General features: G+C 34.8%; 1 protein-coding gene across 2 annotated transcripts in view; it reads right to left on the reverse strand.

The window, feature by feature from the left end:
- Positions 1-15,471, reverse strand: part of ST8SIA4 (ST8 alpha-N-acetyl-neuraminide alpha-2,8-sialyltransferase 4) — a 99,815-nt gene that overhangs the window by 43,342 nt on the left and 41,002 nt on the right. For both annotated transcript variants that reach the window (XM_081498867.1, XM_081498868.1), the window contains exon 4: positions 13,709-14,002. In XM_081498867.1, the coding sequence (XP_081354993.1) occupies positions 13,709-14,002 (294 nt within the window). The remainder of the gene's footprint in view (positions 1-13,708; positions 14,003-15,471) is intronic.

Raw genomic sequence — 15,471 nt, forward strand, 5'->3', positions numbered from 1 at the left:
CCCTGGAGAAGGGAATGGTGACCCATTCCAGTATTCTTGCCTGGAGAATTCCATGGACAGAGGAGCCTGGTGGGCTACAGTCCATGAGGTCGCAAAGAGTCGGACACGACTGAGCAGCTAACACTTTACCACTTTCAAGAAACTGTACATTTTAAAAGATTTATGGGACACTTGATTCAGTTACATTCCTCAGCAAACTTAGACAATATATAGTCATACTGCTTAAAAATTTATTACATATTTGCCTTTTATTTAAAATTCACAACTAATTTTTTAATGTATATAAGAAGTCTCTGAATGTAGCCACTGCTAGATCACTTGAACTTAAATTAGAATAGCTTTATGCAGATTAATTCAAGATGTATTTTGCATAGTGATCAGTGTTCTTCTTTTTTCTTTAAAGGTCAGAGAAATAAGGGAATTTCTAATGTTATTTATGTATTTTCTACCACTCATTACAAGATTGGGTCTTCAGAGAAGAAAGGCAATAAAAGAACCAAAAGCAAGTAATGAATACAATCCATGAAATAAATTCATGAATTTTCTGTGTAGCTCTTAAAATAGCAGAGAAAACCTTCGTTCTGAATACTGTCAGTATAGGAATTTTTTAAAATGATGAAAATAAATTTATTTCCTTCATTAAAAGTGTTTAAAATAATCATTTTTTTCTAGAAAGCATCATAATCAAACAATAATAGATATTAATATAAATATACATATATGTATATATAGAGAGAGATTTTGAAAAACAATAATCAAGAGATAACATTAAGTTACTAAAATATGAAACAAAGACAATATTCCGCAGGTGGCCAGGATGAATTTGTGGATGTTCAGTCTGAATGTTCCTGTGTCACAATTCATTATTATGATCCATTTACTTTTTAGTTAGACCTTTCTCTTATATTTTCATTCTAACAACTTAGGCAGGTAAAATTTAGTCAGCATTGCTTTCACAATTGTGTGAATACTGAGCACAAGATGGTTCTTGACGTGCATCAGTTGATTAATTAATAAATTGTAGGAAAGACAAGTTATTCTAGTTTTAACTTCATTATTTGAGTTTCAAGCCTTCCTTATTTCTATGGTTTCCTTCTATTTCAAAATGAGCTGAATGGTTAATGTGATTCCCATTGGTATCCAGATTCACATTAAAAAGTCATTTCCTCCTTCTGCTTGCTGCTTTGCTTCTTTGGTCTACATAACTAACCCTTAAACAAAACTTCAAAGTCTTTTTTCAGCACAACTTGGCTCTTTTTTGTGACTCCATTCTCCAATCCCTTGCAACCAAGCCCCAGGCCCAAGACCCCACCATAATGAATACAGGGCTTTCATACTTTTTCTTAGGTATACAAAAGGATGAATAAATCAACCTTTTCTCTCATGAAATATGCAATATAAAAAGACAGAGAACAATATAAAAACAATCTTACATTCTGATGATTGTTCTATTTGAAATATACATCCCTTCTGAAGAGAATACAGAGAAAAGACATCCAGGTTAATTTAAGAGAAAGGGACAAGAATGAGGAATTGTGTCCAACTGGCTCTCACCTTTAAACGGAGAAATAGAATGATCTAGGTGGAGAAAAGAAAACAATGTCTATCAAAGAGAAACTCCAGGATATGTCAATATCAGTGAGTGCCATGAAGGATTCTCTACTCCCCCAAAAGCACTCTAGATACTCTGCAAAAGCTTTTAGTCTCAATGAGAAGAATCAAGAACTGGAAAACAGGCTGGCTGAAGGCAACCTGGCAACTGTTTCCCACAGGGTCCCGCTGAGCCATACACCTATGAATGACTTCTCAGATATGAGCTGTTTATACTATCACATTCCATGATAAAATATGAGTGATGGAAGCTGCCAGAAAACAATACCATGGCTCAAGGCCAACTAGATTAAGATATCAAGAAACCCTGCAACGCGGAAGGGTGGATATCAGAGTCACCAGTAAGGGAAGAAATATTCCATCATGGAAATATCATGATGTTTAAAATACCCATTAAGCAGTTTCTAGCTGCTTAAAAGCATTGAAGAAGCATACATGTTTTACAAAGAAGAATTACAGCTGTGTTGCTCATTAGTCAAAATGGAAACCATATGGAAGTGTTTTTGGCACAAAACTAAATTTAAAACAAGTAAGCCATTTTCAGAAAGTGTTTGGAGTAAATGTCTCCATTTTCAAAGTTGTCTTTTAAAATTGCTTTTCCTTATACAATTTTGAGTTGATTCAATACTCTAAAATAATCCACTTGTACAACAGAGGTAAACTCAAATTTCCTGAAGTCTAGTATTGGTCTATGTCAGTGTATATTTTTACTGATGATTCTATTGGAAGCCTGGTCTGATTCAACTTCTTCTGCAAGTACATGTCATTCACATAAATTTAGCCTGCAGAGGATCAACCTAATTTTATATAGCGTTTTATCTTTACATTCATTTAAAAGTGACAGATTTTAACATCTAAAAGACAAGCTCAGAAACTAAAGTCTTTGATACAATATTTTTGTGTTAGTCTTACTGGAATAGACATTGATGCTGAAACATGTATGAAAATACAATGTGTTTATTTGAGAGAACCATATTGAAAATCATACATTGTAACAAAGGAACTAATATGTGCATCTTTTAATAGAAAACTACTTGACAAATGAAATAGTATATAACAGAGAGATAGCTACACAGATAAGGGGTAAGCTAGAGATGCCACTAGATATAATTTCTGTAAGGCGTTTTGTTCCTTCCAACATTGAAATCCACAAACTTGGAATTATGACTTTGCTCACTGCATTGAGAATTAAATACTCAGCTATAATAGTTTACAGGCTACATGCTAAAAGAAAACATTAATGATTCAGCAAAACTCAGAAACTTGGGAGGTTATATTAAGTGATATCCCAGTGTTCAACATAATATTATTTAATAAAAAATGAAGAAATAAGTTTACTGATCATGAAATATACAAATAAACTAGAATAGATCTTATATTCTGAATAAGGAGAAAAACTCAAGTTATTTATACACTTGCAGTAATAATGTAATATAAATAATGCAAAGAAATAGAGGAAAATAGAATGAGAAAGACTAGAGATCTCTTCAAGAAAATTAGAGATACCAAGGGAACATTTCATACAAAGATGGGCACAATAAAGGACAGAAATGGTATGGACCTAACAGAAGCAGAAGATATTAAGAAGAGGTGGCAAGAATACACAGAAGAACTATACAAAAAAGATCTTCATGACCCAGATAATCACGATGGTATGATTACTCACCTAGAGCCAGACATCCTGGAATGTGAAGTCAAGTGGGCCTTAGGAAGCATCACTACAAACAAAGCTAGTGGAGGTGATGTAATTCCATTTGAACTATTTCAAATCCTCAAAGATGATGCTGTGAAAGTGCTGCACTCAATATGTCAGCAAATTTGGAAAAGGCAGCAGAGGCCACAGGACTGGAAAAGGTCAGTTTTCATTCCAATCCCAAAGAAAGGTAATGCTGAAGAATGCTCAAACTACTGCAGAATTGCACTCATCTCACATGCTAGCAAAGTAATGTTCAAAGTTCTCCAAGACAGCTTCAACAGTACATGAACCGTGAACTTTCAGATGTTCAAGCTGGATTTAGAAAAGGCAGAGGAACCAGAGATCAAATTGCCAACATCTGTTGGATTATGGAAAAAGTAAGAGAGTTGCAGAAAAACATCTACTTCTGCTTTATTGACTATGCCAAAGCCTTTGACTGTGTGGATCACAACAAACTGCGGAAAATTCTGAAAGAGATGGGAATACCAGACCACCTGACCTGCCTCTTGAGAAATCTGTATGCAGGTCAGGAAGCAACAGTTAGAACTGGACATGGAATGAAAGACTGGTTCCAAATAGGAAAAGGAGTACGTCAAGGCTGTATATTGTCACCCTGCTTATTTAACTTATATGCAGAGTACATCATGAGAAACCCTGGGCTGGATGAAGCACAGCTGGAATCAAGATTGCTGGGAGAAATATCAATAACCTCAGATATGCAGATGACACCACCCTTATGGCAGAAAGCGAAGAAGAACTGAAGAGCTTGATGAAAGTGAAAGAGGAGAGTGAAAACTTGGCTTAAAGCTTAACATTCAGAAAACTAAGATCACGGCATCTGGTCCCATCACTTCATGGCAAATAGATGGGGAAACAGAGGAAACAGTGACAGACTATTTTGGGGGGCTCCAAAATCACTGCAGTTGTTGATTGCAGCCATGAAATTAAAAAACGGTTGCTCCTTGCAAGAAAAGTTATGGCCAACCTAGACAGCATATTAAAAAGCAGAGACATTACTTTGCCAACAAAGGTCTGTCTAGTCAAGGCTATGGTTTTTCCAGTAGTCATGTATGGATGTGAGAGTTGGACTATAAAGAAAGCTGAGTGCCAAAGAATTGATGCTTTTGAACTGTGGTGTTGGAGAGGACTCTTGAGAGTCCCTTGGACTGCAAGGAGATCCAAAAAGTCCATCATAAAGGAAATCAGTCCTGAATACTCATTGGAAGGACTGATGCTGAAGCTGAAATTCCAATACTTTGGCCACCTGATGCAAAGAACTGAGTCATTGGAAAAGACCCTGATGCTGGGAAAGGTTGAAGGCAGGAGGAGAAGGGGACGACAGAGGATGAGATGGTTCGATGGCATCACTGACTCAATGGACATGAGTTTGAGTAAACTTTGGGAGTTGGTGATGGACAGGGAGGCCTGGTGTGCTGCAGCTCATGGGGTCACAAAGAGTCGGACACGACTGAGCAACTGAACTGAACTGAACAGATATACACATACATATTTATGTGTGTATATGAATGTGTTTGCACATGTGTTAACATTCTGATGAGGATCTTAATTAATTCTGGTCTTGAAAAATACAAAGAATATTTAAATCTTAGACAAATGTTTTCAAAGCAGCAATATTTTTGAAAGCTACCTCAGTTACTGTGATGATCAAAAGTTAAATGATGCCTCCCTTACGGTTATGGAGACAATATTCCTGAGGATATTTATGAAAATTCAGTACAAATGTTTGTGGCATTTTGAATATTCATGTGAGTAATAAAACTGAAGAACAGAACCAGTGAAACTCAAAGCCCAAAGGATCTCGATGATTATTTATGTCAAAATCCACATTTTATAGAATATAAATCTGAGGCTCAAGATTGTAAAGTCCTATCTGTGGTCAGAATAAGAAGGATTTATTTTGACTGTCTTTGGAAGTCAAACTCCTAAGTAATTTTTTAAAATTCTGTAAGCCAGTGTTCTCAGTTTGGATCAATATAAAAACACATTTTAAAGAGAAAAAGTATTTTTTCTCAGAACCTGAGAAATACATCTGTGAACTCCAATTTGAGCATCATTGCTGTAGGTCATGAGGGTTATCCCAAGCATTTCAAATGGAAATTCTTAATTCCAAGCAAATTTAAAGCAATAATATAGTCAACTTATCTCACACTTGCACATTTCTTTTGTAGTTGCAAAATTATCCTTCAAAGAAAAAAATCATTTGGAAGATTCTCAAATACAAGGGTAGATACATATTCTAAGCTAAAAGTTAAGGAAGAAAGTCATAAGGAGAATTCACATAAAATTTTAAAGAATATGTATGAATTGAATTTATCATTTCCTTAAAAATCATTTTGGTGAAGATATTTGTTTACAAAATTGTTGGATAACTTTAGAGTTATTAACTATGAAGGTTATATCACTGAACACTATGCACGTTTATCATTCTCAATGATCACCAGTAAATCATCAATTCTAGTATTTATCCTGATTAATACAAAGTATTAGCTTGTCAACTTAATGTGTATAGTCCTTATTATAGTATTTATATTAAAACAAATTATTAATTAGCATGTGGTGACAAAATAGGGTAATTGCCTTATTTTTGTTTTGGCAGAATTCGAATAACAAAACTGGATCATAAAAATTTGTAAAATAATTAAATGGGATATTTTATTTTTGCTTTAAGTACTTCAATAATAGTTCATAATATTTGCCAGAAAGCAAAGCATTCAAATAGAAATGTTTGAATACTTTTTCCAAAACTATTTATAAACAAATCTAAATTTTAAATCAATTAATCCCTTTAAGGGGCTTCCCAGGTGGTGCTAGTGGTAAAGAACCTGCCTGTCAATGCAGGAGATGTAAGAGATGTGGGTTCAATCCCTAGGTCAGGGAGATCCCCTGGAGGAGGGCACAGCAACCCATTCCAATATTCTTGCCTGGAGAATCCCATGGACAGAGAAGCTTGGAGGGCTATAGTCCATAGAGTCACAAAGAGTTGTACACAAATGAAGTGATTTAGCATGCACAAGCTCATTAAGATAGATATCTGAAAAAAGTTAAGCACATTCTAAGGGAATACAGATGAGAACTGCAAAGTAAACTCTTCAAAGTACAAACTCAAAAGAAATTGCAGAAAGTACACATGATTCTAATCTAGAACACTTTACATATATTTATGTATACAAAATATAATTTCAAAATATGCTCATTTATTTATTTCCTGGAATTCTTAAGAAATTATCCATTGTAGTTGGTAGTGGAACTGAGAAGCTACTTTATGCCCTGTTTAATTTTCTTTGACATAATGATAAAAACAATGAGAAAATAAAAGTATAATCACCCCATTATTAAAAACAGTACTTGACTATCATGAATCAAACTAGAGTAATTATAAAAATAGAATTTTTTGCCTAACATTATATATTTTGCAAAAGTATATTTAATATATCTTACAGAATAATTCAGTTGCACATTAAATCACATTATTGGGTTAAATTCTTTTCAGATTTCAGGTTATACATTGATAATTTTGTTATCAATATATAAAGAAGAAACCTTGATTTTTATATTTTGTAGTCACTTTTTAAAGTTTCAACAAGTCATTTTAAAGTTTCAAAATTCCCTCTTCACTCTTACAGTCTTAGGAAAATTATTCCATTCTTCACAAGGGAAATTATAAAATAGTAATAAGAATATTAGACATGTGGAGCTTCGGAACAAATACAAATTAACAGCTTGCAATCCCAAACCAGTGTAACATTGATGTATTCACTTTAATTTGTAATTATAGTTTATTCTTTTCAATTTTCCCCATTAGACTACCCTTTCATTATTTTGTAAGACTGTTTCAAAATTAGAAAATAGAGATATTTTCCCCTCCTATTTCACTTAACATGGCTTGGGAAGAATGACCACACATTAAAAACCATCACCAAGTTTTGTGATTGATAGATATATTTTCAGAGCTTTAAAACACGTACAATTAATTAGATGCTTAAAGTTGGTAAGCCATCATATCATAATTTTCAGAGAGGAAAAAGTTTAAATCATGAAGTTTGATAATATGGAAACCGAATGATTCTCATGGGTATTCAAGGACTTTTTTGCTTTCCAAATCATTTAAAATTTCTACTTGTAACTGTAGTACTTGGAAGAGGCTTCCCATTTTAAAACTGTGATGATGTGCACCGTGAAATGCATGGACTGCATGAAAGACCTCTCATGAGACACAACAAACTCTAATAATCCATAGAGGATACAAAACTCTCTAAACTATTTTCCCAAAGTGTATTAACCACAGGGTTTCAGAGACATGTGAAACATACATAAAGAATATATCTTTGGGGAGTTTGCTTTCATATTATGTGAATCTTCTTTGTTTCATCAGTATTCTCACTTCCTTATTTTCTTTCTGAGTCTTGGTAACTTTGTAGAGTACAAATATTACGTTGAAATGCTACCTTTGCATGAATCAGTGTGTTAATTTCATTAGTTCCATAAATGAAACAACCTTTCACAAACATCATGTGTACAAATTTCCAATGTACTTGAAAGGTGAAAGGTAAATTTAGGGCTACTTTTTATACCCCAGGCCACAGTTTAGAACTTGACCTTGAGGGGAAAGATGCTGATGTGTAAGCATGAAAGTAGCAAGTTAAGTTCTTTCTGGAGAATACAAAATAAGTCTTGTCAAAAATACCTAAAGTACAGTAATCAAAAGAAAGCATACCACTGACTTCACTAGTAGTCAGACACTTGAGTTTGCTATTCTTTGGAATAAAATGTTTAGAAAATGGTGAGATATTTTATATGTATAATGTTTATGGAAGAAAAGTGAATAAGACAAACATAAAAGGAGGGGACTGATGAACTAATTAGTAAAAAGTTTTGCACTTTCTATGTTTAAAATAAATGCAAAAAGGCTATATGAATTTACTGTTGTTAAACATATATAATTCTATCTAGATTCTAACTTATTGAAAATGCCCTATTTCAACCACTCCTCTGATTAAGTGTTTTGCTGTTGTCAGTAAGTGGAGAAAGAAAAACCAGAACCTAGGGAATAAAGTAATAAATCCAAAGTTTATGCAGAGATGCAAAAACCCAGAATAATCAACACAATATTGATGGAGGAATAAAGTCAGAGGACTGTCACTACCTGACTTCGAGACTTACTCTAAAGCTTCAGTGTTCAGGACAATATGATGTTGGTAAAGGACAGACAAGATAGATCAAATGGAACAGTTAAAGAGCCCAGAAAGAGACTCCCCCAAAATTTAGTCAACTAATGTTTGAAAAAGAAGCAAAAGTAATACAAAGAAGCTAAGACAGTCTTTTTAAGAAATGGTGCTGGAACGATTGGCCATCCTCATTAAAAAATGAATCCTGATAAGGAACTTGACACCTTTCACAAAAATTAACTAAATGGGTATGATAGATCTAAACGTAGAATGCAAAACTATAAAGGTCTTAGATGATGACTCATAAGACAATCTAGATAACTTTGGGTTGGTGATGACTTTTTAGCTACAACACGAAAAGCACCATCAATGAAAAAAATAATTGATAAACTGGACTTCATTAAGGCAATGGCAACAGAATGAAAAGACAAGTCACTGTCTGGGAGAAAATATTTTCAAAAGACATATCTGATAAAGGATAGTTTTCCAAAATACACAAAAAACTCTCCAACAAGAAAACTAACTTGACTAAAACAATGGGCCAAAGACTTCAACAGACGTCTCACTAAAGAAGAGATGCAGATGGAAAATAAGCATATTCTAAAATGCTTCACATCATATGTTATAGAAGAAATGTAAATTAAAACAACAATTGAAAGTGAAAGTGCTCAGTCGTGTCTGACTCTTTGCGACCCCATGTACAGTCCATGGAATTCTCCAGGCCAGAATACTAGAGTGGATAGCCTTTCCCTTCTCCAGGGGATCTTCCCAACCCAGCGATCGAACCCAGGTCTCCGGCATTGCAGGCGGATTCTTTACCAGCTGAGCCACCAGGGAAGCCCAAGAATACTGGAGTGGGTAGCCTATCCCTTCTCCAGCGGATCTTCCCGACCCAGGAATCGAACCAGGGTCTCCTGCATTGCAGGCAGATTATTTACCAACTGAGCAACCAGGGAAGGTACCACTATATACCTATTAGGATGACCAAAATCACCCAAATATAAACAGCGAAAACACCAAATGCAGAGAAGGATGTGGAACAACAGCAGTTTTCAATCATTATTAGTTTGAGTGTAAAATGATACAGTCACTTTGGAAGACAGTTTGTCAGTTTCTTACAACACTAAACATATTCGTATCATAAGATCCAGCAATCAAATGAGCTGAAAATGATGTTCACTCAAAAACCTGCACACAGATGTTTTTAGTAGCTTCATTTATAATTGCTAAAACGTAGAAGAAATAGATGAATGAATAAACTGGTACATCAAAATAATGAAGCATTATTTAGCCCTAAAACAGGAATGAGGTATCAAGTGGTAAAAAGATATAAAAGAAACCTAAATGCATACTACTAAGTGAAAGAAACCAATATGAAAAGGCTACATACTGTATGGTTCTAACAATATGACGTTTGGGAAAAGGCAAAAAACTATGGAGAAAGTAAAAACATCAATGCTTGCCATGGGTTAATGGGAGAAAGGGATGAACAGTCTGAGCACAGATGATTTTTAGGACAAGGAAACTTTATATGATACTATAACGGTGGATACATGTCATATAAGATCTGTCAAAAATCACGGAATGTACAATTAAGGGTAAACTCTGGTATAAAGTATGGACTTCGGGTGATGATGACCTATAAATTCAGGTCCACTAATTGTAACAAATGTAAGTCTCTGGTGGAAGATTTTGGCCACAGAGACTATGCATATGTGGGGGCAGGGAGTATATCTGCACCATCTTCTCAATTTTTCTGTGAACATAAAATGGCACTAAAAATAGTCTATTGGAAAAGTACTCATTCACAGAAATCTTGAATTTTCTTATTAGTTTCCTACAATCAAGGAGTACTTAAAAATATTTGTATTTAATCTTCATAAGATGTCACTGGTGTGTGTGTATGTGTGCATGCTAAATCACTTCAGTCGTGTGCAACTCTTTGAGACCCTTTGGACTGTAGCCCACCAGGCTCCTCTGTCCATGGGATTCTCCGGCAAGGGTACTGGAGTGGGTTGCCATGCGCCCCTCCAGGGGATCTTCTCTATCCGATCCAAGGATCGAATTTGCGTCTGTTATGTCGCCCGGCAGGCAGTCAGGTTCTTTACCACTATTGCCACCTGGGAAACCCAAGTGTGTATGTGTATATGTATGCATATGTGTATATGTATGTGTACATGTAAGCATATATGTATATGTATGTGTTAGAGTGTGTGTGTGTGCAAGACAGGACAGAGTGACTTGTTTGTTTTCCTATGAATCAGTGATACTCAACTTCAACACATCAAAAAAGAAGATGCGTGGAAAAATAAAGATTTCACTAAAGGTAAATTAGTGGGCAATTATAAAAGTTAGTATTATTGTAACAGTGGTTTGTAACTACTGTTATTTGTTTCTATATGACTTAAGAGATTAATACATTAAAAATTATTAGTGTAAAATCTAGGATTACTGTAACTTTGGTTTATAACTCTAAATCTTGTTTTCTATATAATTTAGGATACTAATGCATGAAAAATATTAGTTTATGTTTTGGGATACACTATGTATAAAAATATAATTTTGTGACACCAACAATGGAAAGTAGTGGGGACAGAACTTTTTGTATGTTACTGAAGTTCAGCTGGTATAAATTCAAATAAAAGTGTTATAACTTTAAGATTTCAAATGAAACCCCCATGGTAACCACAAAGAAAATAGCTCTAGAATACACACAAAGGAAATGAGAAAGAAATTCAAATGTTTCACTGCACACATAGACACACAAAATACTAAAAACCAAAAGACAGTAATATAAGAACAGGAGTGACTATACCAATGTCAGACAAAACAAATTCTAACTTAAAAAAATATATGAAACAATGAAGGACATTACACTAAGTGAAATAAGCCAGTCATCAAAAGACAAATACTGTTTTATTCCACTTACATAAGGTAGTTGCTATTATTCCACTTATATAAGGTAGTTGCTGCTGCTGCTGCTAAGTCGCGTCAGTCGTGTCCGACTCTGTGCGACTCCATAGATGGCAGGCCACCAGGCTCCTCTGTCCCTGGGATTCTCCAGGCAAGAATACTGGAGTGGGTTGCCATTTCCTCCTCCAGTGCATGAAAGGGAAAAGTGAAAGTGAAGTCGCTCAGTCGTGTCCGACTCTTGGCAACCCCATGGACTGCAGCCTGCCAGGCTCCTCCGTCCATGGGGTTTCCCAGGCAAGAGTACTGGAGTGGGGTGCCATTGCCTTCTCTGATATAAGGTAGTTAGAGTTGTCCAAATCATAAAAACAGACAGTAGCATGGTGATTGCCAGTGAGTGGGGGGAGAAGGGAATGGGGAGCAATTGTTTAATAGATAAAGGGTTTCAGTTTGCAAGAGGAAGACAGTTCTGCATGTGGATGGTAGTGATGGTTGTACAACAAAACGAATACACTTAATACCACTAAATTGTACACTTAAAATGGTTGAGATGATAGATTTTCTGTTATGTGTGCTTTATCACAATTTTTAAATGAAGGAAATAATATAGACCAAATTAGATTCTGCTAAAATTAAATTCCCATACATCAAAGGGCACCATTTAGAGAGTGAAAAGCAAACCACAGACTGGAAAAAATATTTGCAATACACGTGATTAATAAAGAAATTAAAAAATTAAAAAGATATGTTCCTAGCACAACACATTATGAAGTTGCTCTCTATTAAGAACACATCTTTTTTTGCAGACTCAAACTATAGGAATCAGTAACTTAAAAAAAATACTTATCTTCTAAATGCATATATTGTATCTTTGTTGAAACATCATGCCAAATGCCAGGAGAATGAATGCTGAATATTAATTGCAAGAATGAAATTTAACTGTGTGCAGAATAACAATTTGAAAAAAAAAAAAAGTCTCAAGGTTTAAACAAAAAAATGGCAAATTTCTGAAGGAAATTATCTCAAGAACAAAACAAAACAGAAAACACCTTAGCTCAGTCCAAATGACAGTGTATAAAGTAAGCTATTGTTAACTCTGAGTTTGGAAAGTTTTTTCTTTCAGGACTTCTGTCCATTGTATTTATTGGTCCCCTGAAGTCGCCCATCGTTTTCGTGTCCACTGACTTTGCTCTACATTTTTATCATTTTGTGAGTGCTTCATGAAGGATAAAACTGATTATCTTCCGAACCAGATCACAAAAGTTATTTTGCATCCTATTGCACCACAATGGACTCCATTATTACACAAATTTACAATGCACTTAATTATTCTCCTGCCTCAGTTTGCTCTAATGATGCAATAACATTTCTTTCTGGTTTCTTCTTTTTACCCCTGACAATCACTTTAAAGTTCTTTAAGTCACTTCTTGCATTAAAAGTTTAGTTCAGATGTTAGGTTTTTAGGACTTCTTTGTTAACATGAGTAACAAATTCTACACTTCAGACAATATTCCACCTTATCATTTTTTTTATGCCTTAGCTCACCGTACAAGCCTCTATTTCTACCATAAAGCCTATGCATTCCTCTAAAGCAGTGACCAGTTCTTCAATTTTGAATCTACAGTATCTGACATTCAGTAGATATCTAATAAATATACAGTATTGCTTATCTTTGTGTTATGCATATTACACATGTATATATGCACAACTGAATTTAGCCTTTTGGTTATTTGCCACTTTGAAACAAGAGTCTACTTCTGAGGTCTTTCTGTTGAGCTTGTATTAATAAAAGGAAAATATTGACATAATCCATAAAAATGGCATCTGTGACTTTAGTGAGGAAACATTAAGGCATATTATCTCAGCCAGCTTTATCACTCGTTGGCCTCTTAACTACAGATGGGATTTAATTACTTCTTACAGACATTTAACATTTAAGCTTCCACAACATTGCCCACTAGCTATTTAGCACTTCTGTTCATAGTTTTTACCCCAAATTCATCAATTATACTATGAATTCTTATTATTCTTTAACGCAGCAAAATATAAAAATCAGTAGTTTGTTCATAAGCAGATAGAAGTAAGTGCCAAGATCATATGTTTGCCTTTTCGAAGAAGAGAAGCACTAAAATAAAATAGTAGGTAAATAAAATTCAAGTTGGTAAACAGAGTAGCCATTATAAAACAATGGAAACATATATATATATCTATTAGGAAATTACTGAAGTTCCTTGTGGTCTAGGGGAAATGTGCAGTTATATGTACCACTGTGCCAAGGACAGACTGGTCCTTTGCAGACACTTACCCTCTGACAGCATGGATAAGTCTCAGCGATGGATAGGCAGTTCGCACTTTCAGTTTATTCTTAAGGATTAATGCATTAACCCACTCCACGTGCTTCTCTCCTCCTTTGACCATGAAAGCAGGGATCCAAAGGACACTGTCATTCAGCATGGAAAGTCTATGCACAAATTTTTCTCTGTCACTCTCATTCCGAAAGCCTCCAAATGCTCTTTGTACAACTGATGGATTCATGGTAATAAAATCTGATTTAGTTCCCACATCTGCAGCAAACTCCACCACAGGGGCTAGATTACACCTGAAGAGGGAAAAAATTAATGGACAAATGAAAAGTAAGAATGAAGCATTCACTTATAAAATGGCATTCATGAAAAGAAAAAGCGGAATGAACATGTTTTTTGTTTTTATGTTTTTTTAACCAGTAAGGGAAAAAAAGATAATCTGCCTAGTAAAATTACATTTTCATCAAATCATCACACTATCAGGAATACAGTATTGTCTTCAATAAGGATTATAATGGGGCTCAAATCGTCATTTATACTAACACAACCTGTTGTCAAAGAATACTCATTGCTATTATCTTCATAAAACCACATGATATGAATTCCTAATAGGGGAATTTATGATAGTAAATTCACAAGAGCTCTGCCATGCAGTAGGCAGTCTAAACCACATGCTGTTCTAGAAGTAAGTAAAACACACTCGATCTGATAGTCTAACCTGCACCACTTGTCAAGCTTAAGTCATTTCAACAAGTTTCTAAGCATATGTAAGTGGAAATGGCTTTTCTGTACCCTGAGGTTAAGGGGAAAATATGACTCCTTGCAACATTTTCCACAAACTTATTTGTAATTGCTTTCCCTAGGCCTAAATGGGGAGGAAAAGTGAGAAAAATGGAGTTACTACATTTAATATGCCTCTTTGAGATGTTAACAGAGAAAATCCTCTACCGAGGGATCAGGTATCTTTCTGTCCCTTTTGAGGACATCCTCAAAATGCCTGCCTTCCTTACTAATCAGCCATGAGCCCTCTGTGGAGGAGGACCCCTGTTATCAACACCCGAGTTCCTGGGCCTCATAAGTACCTGGTTCTGATTTTATTCTCGCAACCTGATTTCTGTATTTTAAGAAAGCTTTGGAAAGCACCTGGAATTTGTCTTCCACTTGTGAGACTTTGATTCTGTCCCAAAGAGTTCTGGATTTGATGAAACTTAAAAAACATCTTTTAAATTTTACAGTACTTTAACTTGCTTAAAGAAAGGGCACATTTTAATTAGTTGATCAGTGAAAAATTAGATTTTTAACAAACAAGAGTTTGCTAATTTGGAAAAAAATAATTTGAATCTATACATTCATGAAAACACACTCTCACACACACAGATTTTTTTGTTTTCTTTTCTTTTTGGTTGTTTACATCAACCTTTCAAGTGAAGGGAAGATAAACTAATTTCTTCTTGCTGCAGTTTTGCAGGTTTGACTGCATTATGAAAGTTTCTCACATTTCTCTACCTGGTGCATTTCTCCACATTAATTAAATTCTGAAACCAGTTCAATTTAATCAGAAAGTAAAGTGTGTGTTCTTCTATTAAAATTATTGTCTTATATATCGTTCCTTATCTCTCTTAATTAATATATCTGATTACTTCCTAGATCTCTGACAACATTTAGCTAACACAACAAATATCTTTCGTCTCACACAATTAAGCAGAGTCTCCATTATCTAGGCTGAGCTACTGAGAGAAAACAAAGTTAACACATCATATTATTT

The sequence above is a fragment of the Giraffa tippelskirchi genome, chromosome 6, assembly GCF_054371585.1.
Source record: "Giraffa tippelskirchi isolate mGirTip1 chromosome 6, T2T-mGirTip1v1.2.pri, whole genome shotgun sequence".
In the NCBI taxonomy this organism is placed as follows: Eukaryota; Metazoa; Chordata; class Mammalia; order Artiodactyla; family Giraffidae; genus Giraffa; species Giraffa tippelskirchi.